Below are 21,046 nucleotides of genomic sequence, written 5' to 3'. Positions count from 1 at the left end.
CAAGGCCTTAAATGACACACTGGACCAGATGGACATCACATATATATGCAGAACATTTCATCCCAAAGCAACAGAATACACATTCTTCTCAAGTGCACATGGAACATTCTCCAGATTAGATCACATCCTGGGTCATAAATCAGGTCTCAACTGGTATCAAAAGATTGGGATCATTCCCTGAATATTTTCAGACAACAATGCTCTGAAGCTAGAACTCAATCACAAGAGGAAATTTAGAAAGAACCCAAATGCATGGAAACTAAACAGTATCCTTCTAAAGAATGAATGGGTCAACCAGGAAATTAAAGAAGATTTGAAAAAAATCATGGAAATAAATGATAATAAAAACACAACTGTTCAAAATCTGTAAGACACAGAGGAAAGTATATAGGGATACAAGCCTTTCTCAAGAAACAAGAAAGGTTGCAAATAAACATCCTAACCCTACAACTAAAGGAGCTGGAGAAAGAACAAAGAAAGCCTAAACCCAGCAGGAGAAGAGAAATCATAAAGATCAGAGCAGAAATCAATGAAATAGAAACCAAAAGAACAGCAGAACAGATCAATGAAACTAGGAGCTGGTTCTTTGAAAGAATTAATAAGATTGATAATCCCCTGGCCAGACTTATCAAAAAGAAAAGAAAAAGGACCCAAGTAAATAAAATCATGAATGAAAGAGGAGAGATCACAACCAACATCAAAGAAATACAAACAATTATAAGAACATATTATGAACAACTCTATGGCAACAAATTTGACAATCTGTAAGAAATGGATGCATTCCTAGAGACATATAAACTACCACAACTGAACCAGGAAGAAATAGAAAACCTGAACAGACCCATAACCAGTAAGGAGATTGAAACAGTCATCAAAAATCTCCAAACAAACAAAAGCCCAGGGCCAGACGGCTTCCCAGGGGAATTCTACCACACATTTAAAGAAGAATTAATTCCTATTCTCCTGAAACTGTTCCAAAAAATAGAAACGGAAGGAAAACTTCCAAACTCATTTTATGAGGCCAGCATCACTTTGATCCCAAAACCAGACAAGGATCCCATCAAAAAGAGGATTATAGACCAATATCCTTGATGAACACAGATGCGAAAATTCTCACCAAAATACTAGCCAGTAAGATCCAATAGTGCATTAAAAGGATTATTCACCATGACCAAGTGGGATTTATTCCAGGGCTGCAAGGTTGGTTCAACATCCACAAATCAATCAATGTGATACAACACATTAATAAAAGAAAGAACAAGAACCATATGATACTCTCAATAGATGCTAAAAAAGCATTTGACAAAATACAGCATCCCTTCCTGATCAAAACTCTTCAAAGTGTAGGGATAGAGGGCACATACCTCAATATTATCAAAGCCATCTATGAAAAACCCACCGCAAATATCATTCTCAATGGAGAAAAACTGAAAGCTTTTCCGCTAAGGTCAGGAGCACGGCAGGGATGTCCGTTATCACCACTGCTATTCAACACAGTACCAGAAGTCCTAGCGTCAGCAATAAGACAACAAAAAGAAATTAAAGGCATCCAAATTGGCAAAGAAGAAGTCAAACTATCACTTTTTGCAGATGATATGATACCATATGTGGAAAACCCAAAAGACTCTACTCCAAATCTGCTAGAACTTGTACAGGAATTCAGTAAAGTGTCAGGATACAAAATCAATGCACAGAAATCAGTTGCATTTCTTTACACCAACAGCAACACAGAAGAAAGAGAAATTAAGGAGTCGATCCCATTTACAACTGCACCCAAAACCATAAGATACCTAGGAATAAACCTAACCAAAGAGGCAAAGAATCTATACTCAGAAAACTATAAAGTACTCATGAAAGAAACTGAGGAAGACACAAAGAAATGGAAAAATGTTCCATGTTCATGGATTGGAAGAACAAATATTGTGAAAATGTCTATGCTGCCTAAAGCAATATACATATTTAATGCAATCCCTATCAAAATCCAATCCATTTTTTTCAAATAAATGGAACAAATAATCCTAAAATTTATATGGAACCAGAAAAAACCTCAAATAGCCAAGGGAATATTGAAAAAAAAAAAAAAGCCAAAGTTGGTGGCATCACAATTCCAGACTTCAAGCTCTATTACAAAGCTGTCATCATCAAGACAGCATGGTACTGGCACAAAAACAGACACATAGATCAATGGAACAGAATAGAAAGCCGAGAAATAGACCCTCAACTCTATGGCCAACTAATCTTCAACAAAGCAGGAAAGAATATCCAATGGAAAAAAGACAGCCTCTTCAACAAATTGTGTTGGGAAAATTGGACAGCCACATGCAGAAAAATGAAATTGGACCATTTCCTTACACCACACATGAAAACATCTCAAAATGGATGAAGGACCTCAATGTGAGAAAGGAAAGGAATCCATTGAAATCCTTGAGAAGAACACAGGCAGCAACCTCTTTGACCTCAGCTGTAGCAACTCCTTCTTAGGAACATCGCCAAAGGCAAGGGAAGCAAGGACAAAAACGAACTATTACGACTTCATCAAGATCCAAAGCTTTTGCACAGCAAAGGAAACAAAAGACAACTGACAGAATGGGAGAAGATATTTGCAAATGACATATCAGATAAAGGGCTAGTATCCAAAATCTATAAAGAGCTTAGCAAACTCAACACTCAAAGAACAAATAATCCAATCAAGAAATGGGCAGAACACATGAACAGACATTTCTGCAAAGAAGACATCCAGATGGCCAACAGACACATGAAAAAGTGCTCCACATTACTCGGCAGCAGGGAAATACAAATCAAAACCACAATGAGATACCACCTCACACCAGTCAGAATGGCTAAAATTAACAAGTCAGGAAATGACAGATGCTGGCGAGGATGTGGAGAAAGGGGAACCCTCCTACACTGTTGGTGGGAATGCAAGCTGGTGCAACCACTCTGGAAAACAGCATGGAGGTTCCTCAAAAAGTTGAAAATAGAGCTACCCTATGACCCAGCAATTGCATTACCAGGTATTTACCCAAAAGATACAAACAGTGATCTGAAGGGGCACGTGCACCTGAATGTTTATAGCAGCAATATCCACAATAGCCAAACTATGGAAAGAATCTAGATGTCCATCAACAGATGAATGGATAAAGAACATGTGGTATATATATACAATACTATGCAGCCCTCAAAAGAAATGAAATCTTGCCATTCGCGACAACGTGGATGGAACTAGAGGGTATTATGCTTAGTGAAATAAGTCAATCGGAGAAAGACAACTATCATATGATCTCCCTGATATGAGGAAGTGGAGATGCAATGTGGGTGGTTTGGGGGTTAGGAAAAGAATAAATGAAATAAGATGGGACTGGGAGGGAGACAAACCATAAGAGACTCTTAATGTCACAAAACAAACTGAGGGTGGCCGGGGGGTAGGAGGGTAGGGAGAGGGTGGTAGGGTTATGGACATTGGGGAGGGTATATGCTATGGTGAGTGCTGTGAAGTGTGTAAACCTGGCGATTCACAGACCTGTACCCCTGGGGCTAATAATAAATTATATGTTTATAAAAAATAAAAAATTATTAAAAGAAAAAAAAAGATCTCTATTGAGTTATATCTAGTCCAGTTCTTCGTAACTGAGTACACAATGAGCACATACTAAGGTGTGTGCTTTAAGATGCCTGAGGGTAGGGGTGCCTGGGTGGCTCAGTGGGTTAAAGCCTCTGCCTTCATCTCAGGTCATGATCCCAGGGTCCTGGGATCGAGCCCCGCATCGGGCTCTCTGCTCATCAGGGAGCCTGATTTCTTTCTTCTCTCTCTGCCTGCCTCTCTGCCTACCTGTGATCTCTGCCTGTCAAATAGATAAATAAAATCTTAAAAAATAATAATAATAAAGAAGCCTGAGGGTAACTGTTTGGAAATCATGTCTTATTTTCTAACAATCACCCTATGCTATCTCTCTTATAGGACAGAAAGCACTGAGATTCTTCACGCTTCTGAATCTAAAAATGTCCTGGCTTCTGGTTTCTGTTTGATCTAATGAGCATAACCAGGCAAACAGGTTTATCTCACATGAAACCTGTGTGATCTAATGACATCAGTGTACCTGATCACCAACAATGTCTGTGCCTTGGCACTGTGAAGTCACAGGGATAAAGGAAGAAACCCTCATCAATTGGAACTGATTTTCTGTTATCAGAATGAAGAACAGAAATGGAAATGAAGTTGTAGAAAATAAAATTTCAGGTCTCACACGCTTGTGTTGTTGGCTGAGATTTGCATATGCCACATTTGGAAAAGATGCCTGGTGGTGGTGGTTATTGTGGGAAAAGAAGAAAGTTTCACCAAATTCACGTTCCACCATCATATTCTCCAACTTGTGGTCCCAAGTTAGATTTATTTTGTGACTTGATTATGCAGCCCCTAAGGAAAGGTGAGGCATACAGTGTTAAGAATGATCCATGGACTGTGATTCAAACCCATGCCCACCAATTTCCCTGTTCCAAAAATAACTGGAGAAGTAATGTGAGGGTCCCAGGGTGTTACCTGAACAGGAAAAATGCAAGACTAATCAGAGCAGCCCAGACTGTGACTATTGTTTGAACCTTCTCTGCTGCTTCCATCCCAGTTCTTAAAAATCACATCCTGGCTAGTCCTTCTTAAGTCCTTCCTTCTAGGCTAATATATCATAAGTTGGCTATGGCTGGGGGGAAAGGCAAGTGGGGAAGTTATTTCTCATCAGTTTAATTATTTTAAAGACTCAGGCAGAAACATGCTGGTGTCATTTTTGCCTTATTTATTTTTTTTTTAAACTAGGATCATTCTTCTAGTCAGGTCATGCGGACAAGTAAAAATTTATCTTTGATACATGAAATATTTAGTAAGAATCCACTTTCTAAATCCTAAACATCATCAATGTGCTATTTACCCTGCAAAAGTTTTCAAAATACACAGCTATCAGTTGACTCTCTTCTTCTCTAAAACTAGGATTAAAAAAATAAAAATAAAAAAAAAATACTCATTCTTTGTAATGATAGTTTGGAAACTGATTAGAGTTTAGTGAGGGAGTGTGTGTGGAGGTGTGGCGGCAGGGAGTTGTGTGTAGATAAATGGTTCTCAGTGGGGATGTGTGATTTTGCTTCTCCTGCCCCCTGGAAACATTCAACAATTTCTAGAGACATTTTGGTCCTCACAATTGAGGGGATGGATAGAAGCCAAAAACGCTTTCCAACATCCTACAATGCACAGGACAGCATTTCACAACAAATAATTATCCAGCCCAAAATGTCAATAGTGCTGAGATTTAGAAATGTAGGTATAGATACAGATTTTTCCGAACAAGAGAGTAAATGGGGTGCCCCTTGAAAAGGAAGACTTCATGTTACCTAAAATAATTTCTTTGCTTTGGGAACATTCACTCAAATAGTTTCATTCAGTTAGACAAATATAGCAGGGGACAGACATGCCATACTGACAGAGGTTTGGATAAGCCAAGAGCCTCTACCTCGCAGTGCACAGATAACATCTATTATTTGTCTGGTAGCAAGAAATAGGGGTGGTGGTAGATGGATCATATTGCTGTTCTTCATTGGATGAAGAAGAAAATACTGATCTCCTTTATCTCTTATGGCCTCACAGTACCTGGTCTTCTATAAGGGTTGGGAAGCCTTAAGGAGGAAATACTACACTTTCTGCTTTGAAGGCTGATTGAGGGCAAAATATTTTCTTAGCATTGTTTTTGACTCCCACATTGCTTTTTATCTAAAAAAAAAAAAAATGTCTCTGGAACTACTCCTCACATGATTATTATCATCACATTAGGGTAATGGAAACTTATTAATAATTTTTTTCTTAATTGTTCTTACAACAAAGGAGCAAGAAGTTAATTATTATGAACATAATATCTACATTCACCTTATGTTAGTATTTGGTTTAATATTCCTGTCACCTCACAAGTAAATCTGAGAGTACCCATTACTTTTATTTGTAGAGCAGATTTTTCCTCCAGAATAGTGATGTGCATAATAAATAGTTCATTTTATAATTGGATAGAATAGATAACATTTTATAATTGCCTTCTAAAATATAAGATTTTGTCACTAAAACTATAGGCATATAAAGTGTTTCTTTTAATTCTTTTTTTTTTTTTTTTGATAATCTGATTCTGATAACATCAAATGCCTGTTTTGGAAATAACTTTACTCATTTCTTCATCAATCAATCAATCATTCAATAAACATTTATTGACTGTTCTGCATAGCAATTTGTTAGGTTCTGAGAATATGTAAATTAATAAGCGAAGTTCCCATTCTCAAGTGCTCAGCTTTTAATTTTAGAATATTTTCCCTCCATGAATTAATCATTATTGATATGAAGGCCAACTAGAGAGGAAGCTGATCCAATTGTATAACCACTTTCATTTCAAGTAGGTTGTCACATGCAATACGTATCAACTTGAAGCCACCAAATCAAGATCATTAAGTGATTTCATTCTCTAGTTGTAAAATCAATGTCCATTCCAAATTCAGACAGCTAAACATTTTAACTATAAGTTTATGGTTTATGGTGTATATGTGTGTATACAATATTTCTAAATAGTCTTAAGAACTGGCAGAAATGTGGGAGGTAGTATTTCCTAACATAACAGAATTGGCATGCCTTTTGGGGTGATATGATAATCCCAAGAGAGGGACTGACTCTCTTAATAGATATGCTAAGAAATCAAGCTCTCTAAAGCCACCAGTGAGATCAATAATGACAAGCTTTGTGTAGTTCTGAATGGGTTCTGTTACTTGAGTTACTTTCAAATATACTTACATAGACATAATTACTTTTGATTATTTTAAGTGCTATAATTCTATGGAAGAAATGTTTATTTTAGTATTTGGACTTCTATTCTATATTCTTTTTAAATGCCAACCTAAAATTTTTTAGCCATTTGAATAAAATTAAGTTCCTATTTTAGTGAGAGAGTTCTTCAACAATTAACACACACTTCAATATAAAATACTGCAATAAAGTTTGACTCAAAGTTAAGACAAGTTAATGATTTCATGTATTTAAATAACCATGGGGTGCCTGGGTGGCACAGTTGGTTAGGTCTCTGCATTTGGCTCAAGTCGGGATCTCAGGGTCCTGGGATCATCCCCATATCAAACTCCCTGTTCCGTAGGAGTCTGCTTCTCCCTCTGGTACTCCCCCTGCTAGTGCTCCTGCTCTCTCTCTTTCAAATAAATAAATAAAATCTTAAGAAATAAAACAAAAACAAAAACCGCAGTGGGTACCTGGGTGACTCAGCTGGTTAAGCATTTGACTTCTGGTTTCATCTCAGGTCATGATCTCAGGGTCCTGAGATGGAGCCCTGTGTAAGGCTCCCTGCTCAGTGGGGAGTCTGCTTGAGATTCTCTCTCTCCCTGTCTCCCTCTGCCCCTCCCCACTCTCTAAAATAAAAATAAATAAATTTTAAAAATAAAAATAAAAAAAATAACCACAGTAATAATAACTCAGCTAAATCACATCTGTTTCTATATTTTTGCAATTCCAACCTAAATCAAATATGCACACAGATACAAACACATCCAACAAACTTCAAAGGTATTTGTTATAAAGCTTAAAAAAAGAAAAGTTTTAGGATATTTGGAGAAAAATAATATTTAAAATATTGATGATATAAGTATTGACATTTTACTATTTAATGTATATATTATTTATGTGTCATATACACCTATAATGTATCAGACAGTTATCCAGACTAGGGTAAACATACAAACAAAGTCACATTAACTCTAGAGAAAAAATTGAGGAGTGGATCAAGGTAGCTATAAAGCCTGGAGATCCTACCCAGCTAGGAATTCTGATTTCTGTGGCAGCTCCAAAAGACTTCTACTTTATCTCACTATAAACCCAGCTTCTTCCTAAGACAACAGATATGGCTCAATCTACAAATTCTTTCCTTTCCTTAGTAATTTTCTCTGCTTTTCAATGAATGGCAACCTTTGAGATCTGAAATCAAGTTTCATTCCTGCCTTTCATTCCTTATTTAATGGTTATGTATTAATTGACTACATATGGTCCAGTTACTATCCTAGGTATCAGGGAGATATTCAATAGAGAATAAGACAGACAAGTCCCTAAACTTACAAAGCTTACACTCTAATTAGGGATACAGAAAATCAATGTGTAAAACAACTATACAATAAAAATGGGTGCTATGGAAGATAATATCTGATTAGAAGAGCTTTAGATAGTTTAGAAGGGTTTACTTAAAGAGATGACTATTAATCTGTAACTTGAGTAATGAGAAGGACACATGGAAAAGACAACATGAGGACAGGAGAGAAAGAAAACACCAAGGAGGAGGATACAGTATTCCAGTTGGAAGGAACAGTAAGATTAAAGGCCATAAGGTAGAAAAGCTTTTTAGAGAGCTCCAGGAGTGATAACGCATCAAACAGAATGTAGCATCAACAGGAAAGGAAGACAAGTGTTAGGTAAGGTAGAGGAAAATAGGCAAGAGCCCAAATGTGCAAGGTCACTGTTTACTGGCAGTGGCAAGGAATCTGTATTTTATTTACTCTCAGAGTAAAGGTGAGCCACTGAAGAACCTTTAAATATAAAGATGACTTGATGCAATACCCTTTAAATCACCCTGATCAAAGTATAAGTAATATTTAGAACCAAGCAAAGGAGAACTGCAATAGTCCAGATAAAAAATGATGGAGATTTGGACCAGGGTAGTTTCACAGGATACAGACAGAAATGGTGGATGGAAGATGAAATTTTGGGGAGGATTTTCTGACAGGGTTTGGCGGTAAAGAATAAAGGAATGGGAGGGGTCAACAATGACTCTCTGTACATAGGTAGATGACAGTTAATAGCTGAGATAGGAGAGACAATGGGGAGAGGTGTGTGGGAAAGGGGCATTGATAGGTGGGCTGGTAGTGGTAGGGGACTAGAAATTTTATTTTAGACATGTTAAGTTTAAAATATGGATGAGGCTTAAAAGAGATAATAGGTGGGTTTGGATATGTGAGTGTGGAATTCTTAGACTCTGAAAAACAATCTGAGTGTTTTGAAGGGGTGGGGGTGGGAGGTTGGGGGAGCCAGGTGGTGGGTATTATGGAGGGCACGTATTGAATGGAGCACTGGGTGTGGTGCATAAACAATGAATTCTGTTACGCTGAAAATAAATAAATAAATAAATAAATAAATAAAAATATTTAAAAAAAAAAAGAAATGCTCAAAAATAAAATCAAAAAAGTTCTTAAAAAAAAAAAAAAAGAAAGGTCTAAGCTGGGACAGGTCTAAGATGAGTAAGAAAAACTGGCTATTGATATAGGAGGAATATGAAAAATTTACTCTTTTCAAAGCAGAAAGGGAAAAAGATTTCAAGAAGACAGAGCACTTTCACTGAAATGCTTAGTGTAATGAAGACAGGAAAGTCTACTGGCTTTTTCAACATGATGGTCATATGGGGTGACCATTGTCTTGCTTTGCATGGATTGTACCTCTCTATACATGTTGTCCTGGAGTAATGAAATAAGACTACTACTTGCATGATAAAACTCCCTAATTAAGGTGAGATTAATAAAAGCTGTGCTGGTCATGGAACCATGAAAGCTAGATGGGATTGGATTGAAGAGTAAATGGCAGGTAACAAAACTGAAATCCCATGTACAGCAAACTTTGAGATGTTTGGCTCTGAAAAGTAGCAGAATAAAAGTAGTATAAGATCCAGAATGGTGTTGTGTTGCAACAAAGGTATCCTAAAGCGTGCTTTTATAGAGGGGGTAATGGTTCAGTAGAGTGAGAAAGATGAATAATCTAAGAAAGAAAGGTAGGAGAGAAAGGTACAAATGGACTATATGACTCTGGACAGAAGTTAGTCAAGCCCTCCAGGTACTAAGAGGGATACACTATTCCTCTTGAACTCTTTCCTTCTGACTTGGGGCATAAAATTTCCCTACTTCCCCTATTACCATGCCTTGGCTACCCACAGTTGAATGGAAGTCTCCAGCTATGCATTAAGTCTGGCCTTTCTAGGATTTACTTATTTTGGTTTTGACAATTAGAGAATGCTATCACTAATTTGTTCTAACTTGATCAATTATATAAGAAATCATTTCAGACTTCATCATTGTGTTGCTTCAAATATTTTATTAAAATATTGCAAAAGTCTAATCTTTTTCTTAAAAAAAACAAACTTTTTAGCTTAAATTTGGGAAAATGAATTTTGCATAGTTTTTCTTCACAGAAGCATAATAATTAATCATTAATGATCTGTTCCCATGGAAATATACACATGGAACAGGATTATCAAGGAATTAACACTTCAATGGTCTCTAGAACTTTTCTACTATTCAATCTATGGATGCAGCTTTAATGTATTCATTTCTAATGACATGTGGTGATCAATGAAGTTTTAACAATTAAAGGAACGTTCAAAGTCATAAAGAGAGAAAGCGAAAGCTGCAGATAACTGACAACTTTAGAGAATGCCAACTTGGGGAGAGATTTCATGTGTACAGTTGAAATGATACACATACCACATCATGTCATGTGGATTCCAGTAAATGAATTGTAAAGATCCTTTTGGAAGTATGCCACACTTTCCAATTAGAACGCTTTGAAACTTAACTTTGCTACTATTGTATCGATTTAACTTGAAGCTTGCTATCTTTTAATATTTTCTGGTTATAAAAAAGACCAAACTAGGAAAGATATTTGGCTATCCTTTCTGAGAAAGTTTGAGGTCAAGAACAAAGACCAGAAACAACAACACAGAAGAATGTTACATATTTTAAAACTAACAATACACAACTTAAAAAAGTAAATATATACACTTGGCTTTTGATTCTGAATTCACTCCAATGAACATACAATAAGAATCTACATTAAAGCAATGCATTAGTTATGCTTTGGAATCCCCTTCTACAAAATCACTTTCCATTAACAGAACTTTAGAAATAATTCCTTTTTTTTTTAAACATTTTTTTAAAAAATTTTTATTTATTTGATAGAGATCACAAGTAGACGGAGAGGCAGGCAGAGAGAGAGGGGGAAGAAGGCTCCCCGCCGAGCAGAGAGCCCGAAGTGGGGCTTGATCCCAGGACCCTGGGATCATGACCTGAGCCGAAGGCAGAGGCTTTAACCCACTGAGCCACCCAGGTGCCCCTAGAAATAATTCTTAATAAAATAAGTCATTTTCAAATTATGAAAGGATTCTAAAAACATTTTTGAGAGTTGAATTTAGTACTAATGTTCAGAAATAATGATAATAGTAATATTTTAAATGTTTCTCAAAAGGGAGTTCACCTCCCACCATACAAATGATTCTCAACATGTGACTTTTCTGACATTTTGATTCGAAAAGTTAATTATACTGTTGTGGGAAAGACTGAGAGAGAGAGAGAGGGAGGGAGGGAGGGAAGGAAATGTGAAGATTTAGAATATCATATATTTAGTATTTCAAAATACATTAAAATGAATCATAATACTTCAAATTCCTAAGAATTAAAATTTATCATTCAACCACTGTCTTCAATATTGGAAGTTTCTCTTCATAAAATAACACCGATATTTATTTATTTTTACATTTACATTTAAATGTTTAACAGGAGGATTTTGCAAAATCATGACTGGTATAACCTTGTTTTATCTATTTTGGCAAGACTTTTCTTTAGTCTCTATTTTCTCAACTGTAATACTAAAATTAAGAATTATCCACTTTCAGCTTGTTTTCAGTATGTTTATATTAGTATAGGAGACAGAGTTCTCCTTTTGGCAAAGATAAGAAGAAAATGAAGAAGCCAGACAGATAGGATGTGAGTCAAGCTATGTATTAAGCAGTAGAAAGATTCAAGTACTCAGAATTTTTAACTCAAAGGCATCTATATCAGAGTCTCCCTCCTATCAGGGGAGAGCACAAACTGACATCTAAAACAAGGCAGATTTCAGCTCAAATTAAAGAATGTGGATAATCAACCATTTACCTGTTAAAATCTGCATTATGCTACTCTTTGTTTCCATACATAGTTGGGGCTCTGCAGGATATGCATTAGGATGCCTCAGAAGTTGTCACTCAATTATCATGATTCCAGCCATTGCTTCTTACTTTCCAAGAACATGTGTTTGGCAGAAAGAAGCCACATCTACTTTATGATCTTGTCTATTTCTAGCCTATGATATTATCTTGTTTAAAAAAGTATTCATAAAGTTATTTTGAAATTACTTTTTTATAAAATGGAATGATTCAGGCTTCTGTTTTTGCACACTTTGAATTTTTATATCCTGGATGTGTGGTAAAATATCTAGATATAATAATTCCCCCATAAATACACATGCATGTAGCTGCTATATGCTATTTATAGTAATTTCTGCACTTCCTACTGATGACCCCACCTAAAATATCTCCCAAAGGTTCAGGTGACCCCCAGGCTGAGCATCAGCTGCACAGTTTCAGCTTTAATTTCCACATAGTCATGACTACTGCCTTATTTAAGGAAAAAACAACAAAAACTCTGATGTTTAATGCATATATAAAGTACAACTAAAACTAGCTCTGTATTCCTCTGCTTTAACTAACAGTATGAATAATAGCAGTAAAATTTTTCTGAGATTAATTTCAGTAATTTTGTTTTCAGATGTTCAAGTATAATGATGGGAAATATCCTACTTTTAAGAGTATAATTATTTTAACTTGTGTTGTTTAAATAGTTTCTAAAAGGTAACTGGTACTAAATTTATGGAAGTATTTGTATAAATTGGGTTAAAACCTGTAACTTTAAAAATGGCCTAATTCCTAATTGGATTAACTGGTCTTTGTAGATTATACTTTAAAATTCTCTTTTCCAAAGTTAAATGATAAAATTTCACTCTTAGTCACTATATTTTGCATTGAATGAATATATGCCATTAGGAATAAGAAAGGTAAGATTATGTTAGACAGACTTTTTTGCTGTGTCTATAAATATAGTTTTAGAATAGAAATCAATTGTACATTCTTATTTTGTTCAAGCTGAAGTAAAATCATTATTCCATTGGCCTGTTTTTCTTGACACTACTGATGGTGGTTAATGAAAAGATTAATGAAATAATGTACACATTTCATTAGAGAAAAAAATGTTTATTTTTTGGAAAGTGGTTAAATGGTTTCTTTCTTTCCTTTTGGACCTCACTGATTTTCCAGCAGTCTGTACCAATGTAATGCTGCTCTGGCTGACACATGTCAAATCCTTGGCATTATTACTATCTTCAAAAGGAGTGCAAAACTCTGATGCTTACTGTGGTAACAATGTTTTAATTGTTCTGGTGTGTGTGTATGTGTGTGTGTGTGTCTCTTTGTTTATATACATACACACATGCACGTATATACATATATGCTATTTCTTTAGTACTGTTCTATGTTTTCAATGCACAGTCTGTTGCACTTTTGTATTTTCTACCAAACAGATTAAAAACTTCAAGGTTTATAGTGTGAAGATGAAATTATTTATCATTCATAGGCATTGTACACTCACACCTTAGGTAAGAAAGTTATCTGTTGGGATAATTTCAGTCATAGAAACAGTGGAATGAAGCAATTATTTACAACATGTAATTTGATAGCATATGCATTTTCAGGCAAGTTATAGTTATTGAATAAACAGTACATATACATATAAAACATATATTAATTTCTATTTTCTTCTTATAAGCAGTCCAGTGATGCGCTTAGAGACAAGATAAAAGAAACAGAAATACCATGGTTCAAATTAAACTATTAAGTGATACAAACTTTATTTACTGATTGTCCGGTAAACTGTTATCTTACTTTCTCTTGTAGAAATAGTTCTCATCTTGTCTATTATACATTGTTGTAGTTAATTTCTTCCTAGATACAAAGTTAGAAAAACTTCTGCTGTTCACTTTGTCATCAGGTGTATTCACATGAGTGAGTTCTAGCCAACAGAAAGTCAACAGAAGTGAGACACGCTACTTCTAGGCCTGTTTCCATTACACCATCTGCCCATTTTCTGTCATGTTAACTGGAGGAGACTCAGGTATTCAGCCAAAAGCAAACATCACACAAACTAACACAACTTGAACAAGGTTGAATAAATTAACTCCTCAAAGATGTGGTTGGGGGTAGGAAAGCCACATGGGACAGTACTGTATGCCAGGACCACAATATAGTTACTCTGATACCACATCTATATCTAAAGGTTACCAGGAAGAAAAGAGTTATCAGAACTTAGAAGAGAAGGTCATCTATCAAGAGCTGAGACCTTCACTAGAGAGAATGAAATAGCCCCTGGGACACCACACAAGGCCAAGGGAATATATAACCTGACATTAATTGCTAGCTTTTCAAATTACCTGCCTGTGTTCCCCATTGGCTGAACCCTACAGGAAGTTGGAGAACAAGGGAGCTTGTATTTGTTGGCTGGACCTGCCTCAACAAAGATGTACAAACCAGGTGGCTAAAATAAATGAAATGTATTGTTTAACAATTTTGCAGTCTTAAAGTCCAAAATCAAAATTGTCAGCAGGGATGGTTCTTTTTGAGAGCTGTGAAGGAAGGCTCTGTTCCAGGTCTCTCTCCTTGTCTTGTAGAGAGTGGCCTGCTTGTATTTTTACATTGTCTTCCTTCTGTATGTCTTTCTCTCTGTGTATCCTAATTTCCCCTTTTCATGAGGATACTGGTCATAATGGATTATGGCCTTATCTAATGACCTCAGTTTAACTTCATTACCTCTTTAAAAGACTCTATCTCCAAATAAGGCCACAATCTGAGATTCTGGAAATTATAACATCAAAATATAAAATCTGTAAGAACACAATTCAAACCATTACAGAATCCATAATGTAATTCACTCAGGTCAATTTGAAGGACTGGAGAAGAGAGGAAGGAACTAGAGTGGATCTGGAGAGGTGCAGAAACTTATAATTCATTGTATACTGTAGCTTACCATGTAAGCTTTTTCTGTATTCAGAAAAGCAAATATTTCTTTGATCATATTATCTGCTTTCTTTACTTAAAAATTCTCCAGTCAGTCTCCATTGCATATGATGTAGTTCACAGTTCTTACTGTGGCATTTGATGACCTATACAATCTGACTGCCATTGCATTTGCAGAACGTATCCTCACTCTTTCCTACCTAAATGGTTTCAAATATACATTATTTCTTCCTTTCCTCCTTTGATACTATAACTTACTTAAGGAGTATCCTATCATCATCTAAGGAAAAACAATGTTAGTATGGTGGAGGCTTTGTATCCAGTTGAAAAAATGTTTGTTAATGTGTGGGTTTCACTCCACATGTCAGTTTTCTGAAGTCTCATTCACTATTCTTAAATTCACTATGCTCTTTTTCAAAACTCACTATGGCTATATATGTTCACATGGCTAAACATAAACAATAGCTGGTAAATAATTCAAGAGTAACCTAAGATGTTTTCATCTGTTCTGTTTTATTTAGATCTGTACAACTCTCAATATAGGAGCTGCCTTCCCTGAAATCAAAGTGCCAAACCAACAAATTCTCCATGAGACAGCTCCAGACAGCTCCAGGAGGACCGGTAGAGTTTATGCAATTTACTTACAAATCAGGATGTACACTTAGAGTGTAAGACTAAGACAGGAAATGAAGAATTCTGTTGTTTTTTAAAGGCAGGGATGTATTCTTAATTGGTAAGCATGTAAAAAAAAAAAAAAAAAAAAAACAAAAAAACTTTGAAGGCAGGTCAGAAGAACCTAATTATTTCTGTCTTTGAATTCTAAATTCTACCTCTCTCCAAGAATGAAGGTATATATTAAGTAGGACTTTCAAAAGCTAAAAAAGAAAATCCCACATTATATGTATTAAATACAAGTTCTATTGTTATAACACTATATTAATATAAACTATCATGATATATAATGATATGATCATGTAATATATGCAATGATGTTTATAAGTAACATATGGTATCTAACATAATTAATATAAAACACATCCATAATTATGATAAATATACCAACAGACATGGATAAAATACAACAACACACTCTCAGATTTGGGTTCACCAGTTTGCACCACTATTTCAGGTTCTCTCAACACCTCATGCTTGAAAACATCTGTGGTATTCAAGAGTGGAGTAACAAATGTATACCTGTGTGTTTTTCCTCTTGATATACTACATCCTGTTCATCAGCCTAATATCGCTACCTGGTCCCGTTTTCACTTTCCTTTCTTTAATTAAAAGATGAGCAACAGCTGTAGCTAATCTCTCACTCAAATAGTTTCTAGTATACGTGCTTCTTTGAATCTTTATTATGTCAGTGTATATTTCACTTGATTTAAGCATTTTTATTTTCCTTCTTGCTTGGGGTAAGCAATCACACATTTATTTTTTAAAAGGGGCATGCTGCTCTGCAGAACATCTTGTCTTTCCTTATTCTAAAAAATAATGAGCTCAGTTACTTTTTCATGGAGGGTATTTGTTTCACTCTTTCTGAGAGCACTTCATCATGGGCTGAATGCAACCTTGCTATTCTTTTTCTTACAGTTCCATGACTGCATGTGAGGAAAGATGCTTTTCCTACATTCACTTTTAAGGGTAATGTCATTTAACAGAAATGAGATAAAAGAGTAGAGAACTGGGAGTGTAATGTGTGCATACCATTTATCTTTATTTTAAGGAGTATGTTAATGGTCAAAGAAATTATGGTGACAGCATTCTTGAATTGAGTTAAAATTAAAGATATGCTTTTCCTTTTTACCTCTAGGGGTATATTTTAAAAGTATAAAAAATAAAATTAATGGAACCCCACTGTTCTTTTTTTTTTAAGATTTTATTTATTTGACAGAGAGAGACAATGAGAAAGAAAACATAAGCAAGAAGGGTGGTGGAAGAGGGAGAAGCTGGCTCCCCACAGAGCAGGGAGCCCTACATGGGGCTCGATCCCAGGACCATGGGATCATGACCTGAACCGAAGGCAGATGCTTAATGACTGAGCCACCCAGGCACCCCACCATTCTTGTTCTTTATAGATAATAATCACACATGAAAGCATATTCATATTATTTCCCAATACTTCAAATAAATCAAAAACTTGTAAAGAAATATTTCTGAATTTAGAGAATTTAGACCAGATACAGACAATCAACTACTTTTTGGTAAAAATTACAAGCCACAAACTGTATGCAAATTGCAAAAAAATGTCAGATAACATAAAAGAAAGTGATTTTTTAGTTGTTAAAGATCCTTAAAGTAACCTGTGATGAGGCTAGTGAAAAACAGGTATTCTTGGAATATTTAAATGTTTTACATTTAATGTTTTCTTTAAGAAGATTGTATGTAGTATGTTGTCACTATTAAAACACAGATTGGATATATTATAACAGAAAAAAATGATCATGTCAGGAGGCAGACTGTGGTTCTAATCTTGCCTTCTGTTAAAAAGAGAACCGCAGGCTCCAAATGGGGTCATTTAGGCCAAGTCAACAGAGCAAGAGTTAATACTTAACCTAACTGCAGTTTTAACCCCCTAGGAGTGTAACATTTGACCAGTCAACATGGAATTTCCTGCTCAATTCTAGGAAATTTACTGATAGACCTTTTCTATTCTCCTTTGGAGGATAACATTGCCTAAAAAATGTATTCCTTGCTAATAAATCCCCTTATTTATTTATTTATTTATTTAAAGATTTTATTTATTTATTTGACAGACAGAGATCACAAGTAGGCAAAGAGGCAGGCAGAGAGAGAGAGGAGGAAGCAGGCTCCCCACCGAGCAGAGAGCCCGACTCAGGGCTCTATCCCAGGGCTTTGGGATCATGACCTGAGCCGAAGGCAGAGGCTTTAACCCACAGAGCCACCCAGGTGCCCCTAAATTCCCTTTTTTAATGCCCTTGCTCTGCCTTGAAAACCCCTTCTTTTGTTTAGCTCAGCAAAAAATCCCTCTACTTGCTAGATGGGATGCTCCCCTATTCAAAATTTATTAAGGACAATCAGATCTTCAGATTTACTCAGCTGAATTTTTTTAAACATTTCCTACTGACTAACAGTGTGATCTTAAGGAAGATGTCTACCTTTTTTTTTTTTAAGATTTTATTTATTTGACAGAGATCACAAGTAGGCAGAGAGGCAGACAGAGAGAGAGGAAGGAAAGCAGGGCTCCCTGCTGAGCAGAGAGCCCAATGTGGGGCTCAATCCCAAGATCCTGGGATCATGACCTGAGCTGAAGGCAGAGGCTTTAACCCTGGGATCATGACCTGAGCCAAAGGCAGAGGCTTTAACCCCCTGAGCCAACCGGGTGCCCCAGAAGTTGTCTACCTTCTTGAACCTTAGCTTTCAAATGTGCAAAATGAGTGTTATGGACTGAATTATGTCCCCTGCAACTTCATATGTTGACGTCCTAACCCCCAAAGCTTAAGAATGTGACTATATTTGAAGACGGGTCTCTAAAGAGGTAGTAAGTTAAAACGAGATCATTAGGTTGGGCTATAATCCAACACGACTGATAAAAGAAGAAGAAATTAGGGCACAGATTCACACAAAAGAATATGATGTAAAGACACAGGGAGAAGACAACCATCTCCATTGGAAGGAGAGAGGTCTCTAAAGAATCAATCCTGCAGATACATTGACCTCACACTTCCAGGTTGCAGAATTGTGAGAAAATAAATTTCTGTTGTTTAAGCAACCCCATCTATGGTACTTGTTATGGCAGCTTGACCAAATAAATATAATGGGCTTTGTGAATCTTACTATAATTATATACAGTTACCTGTTTATAAAGCATCTGGCACAGGGTAGTTGCTTAATGTGTGTTAATTAATATTGTTCTTACTGCTGATAGTCTTTTATTGGGCAGGTCATTTATAATTCCTATCTTTATCTTATCTTAAATATACAGGAGTTCTTTTAGGGTTAAGAGATCAGATTATATTATGTTTCTATAGCATGGGTCATAGGATTTATGCCTTAGAACTTATTCATAAGTTTGGTATAAGAGCAGCCTTAGAATTGTCCCATTTTTTTTTAAACTATGTCCTTTTCTGTATTTAATCTATATCTCAGTTTTGCATCTGGGAGATGTAGAAATATTCAGAATTGTTCTTAACAATAAATAAATTCATATAGGTAATAAAATTACTACCTGACGCATAATTGGTATTAATCAACCTTAAGTATGATTACTGTGTTCTCAATGATTTATCACTTTTTCAACACACTGCAGGCCAGGAAAGGTTCTTCTGGTGTACCCTTCTGTTTCTTATGTCACTTCTTATTTGTCTTTCCTTGATGGGGCAAAATATGTTTTTCATAATTTATTTTTACTGTTGCCCTGATACTCATACACCTGCTCCCCCTCCAGATAATGGTAGTCTCTGCCCAGGAAAATTGTTACTTTGGCTAATATGGCATTGCCCAAAGTGCACTGTCCCCAACGTTACTCAGGAGGTTAAAATGCTAAAGAAAAATATTAAAGGATTCTGTGCTCATATTTTGAGTTAAGCAAAAAAAATAACATTCTATCAAATATCATCTTAGTGATCTTAAAAAGCTCCTGTGCATTTTGAGCAAAGGAGATATGTGTGATGCAGCCTTTCCTCAATTTAGTTGATACTACACTGTTTTCAGGTCAGTTTTCCATAAAAATAAGAAATTATTCAAGAAAATAGAATCAGGAAATTGACTGAAGGAGGGTAGAATATCTTTAAAACCTCTCAAATAAGTTCTTTTCCAGTCTCTCTTTTGGGCCTCTGCTTTCCTCTTTACTGGTTTTAAACAGATAATTATTATCACTAAATAATAATCTGTTGTCACAACCAAATAACTTATTTTAGTCTACATGCTGGATTAGGACTGTGGTATGTGTTTTAAAGTACCATTTAATTAAAAAAATAGTGTAGGGAGGCAAAACGCATAATATAAAGACATTAATTCTATATTAAAAATTAAGCCTTACAATAAATCAAAGAAGGAAAATTAGGGGAGAATGTCATTTTCACTTATCCAGATTGGTAAAATGATACCTATTGTTGGTGAAAATCTGGGGATAGAATCACCTTCAATCACAGCTTTTGGGAATGTAGTAATATAAATGTTCATTTTTCTATCTTGACTGTGGTATAATGAATCATTTTAATTTTCTTCATTATATTTTCCTGAATGTTCCAAATTTTCCATAGTGAACACGTTTAACTTCGCTTATTAAAAGAAATACTGGGGCGCCTGGGTGGCTCAGTGGGTTAAAGCCTCTGCCTTCGGCCCAGGTCATGATCTCAGGGTCCTGGGATCGAGCCCTGGGATTGAGCCCTGCATCGGGCTCTCTGCTCAGCGGGGAGCCTGCTTCCTCCTCTCTCTGTCTGCTTCTCTGCCTGCTTGTGATCTCTGTCTCTCAAATAAATAAAATCTTTAAAAAAAAAAATTAAAAAAATAAAAGAAACACCACTTTGTTTTTTTCTGATTTCTCTAATTTGAAAATAATATGAAGCTTTCATGGCTTCTTTGTAAAGCTGCTTATATAACTTCATTGATAATATAACCCATATAACGTTCTTTCCTCAGTACTATTTTAGGACATAGAAAAAAGACAGAATAGCTTGCTAAACATTAATTTGGATCCAAGCACATGTAAATACTAATCACAATAACTTCAACTTTAAAAAAGGCAAAAACAATATCCAGAGGAACAGTCTTTGTTATTTATGATATTAAGTGTAAAAAAAAATATCGGCATGTATTACCTGATGAGAAGTGTATACTTCTGTCCATCATCTACTTTAATAGTACTGTTAATGCTTCTCAATTTTGCTTCACCAGCACAGAAAAAGTAGTACTATAAGAGAGGGAAAAAAAAAAGGTTTTCTTCAGTTTGTCACTATGAAATTAAGACCTATTACTTGTATTGGACTTAGAATTTTCTAATAATTTTTATTGTGCTTTGGAGACAAGGAGTCTGAAACTTCGAGAAGTGACAGTGCAAGGAATAGAATAAAGGCTAGAATTAAAATATATAAATGTGTATTTTATACACAAACAAGCATCATACAAGTGCATTCATCTGTGCATGCACACAACAT

General features: G+C 35.6%; 1 protein-coding gene across 1 annotated transcript in view; it reads right to left on the bottom strand.

The window, feature by feature from the left end:
- Positions 1-21,046, bottom strand: part of LOC111152227 (eyes shut homolog (Drosophila)) — a 1,631,332-nt gene that overhangs the window by 611,099 nt on the left and 999,187 nt on the right. Inside the window, 1 exon segment of the mRNA XM_022510634.1 lies at positions 20,711-20,802. Within this exon segment, the coding sequence (XP_022366342.1) occupies positions 20,711-20,802 (92 nt within the window).

This window comes from Enhydra lutris, unplaced genomic scaffold (assembly GCF_002288905.1).
Source record: "Enhydra lutris kenyoni isolate GAN:26980312 unplaced genomic scaffold, ASM228890v2 scaffoldscaffold28, whole genome shotgun sequence".
NCBI classification, from domain to species: domain Eukaryota; kingdom Metazoa; phylum Chordata; class Mammalia; order Carnivora; family Mustelidae; genus Enhydra; species Enhydra lutris.
This window is presented reverse-complemented; position numbering and strand designations above follow the sequence as displayed.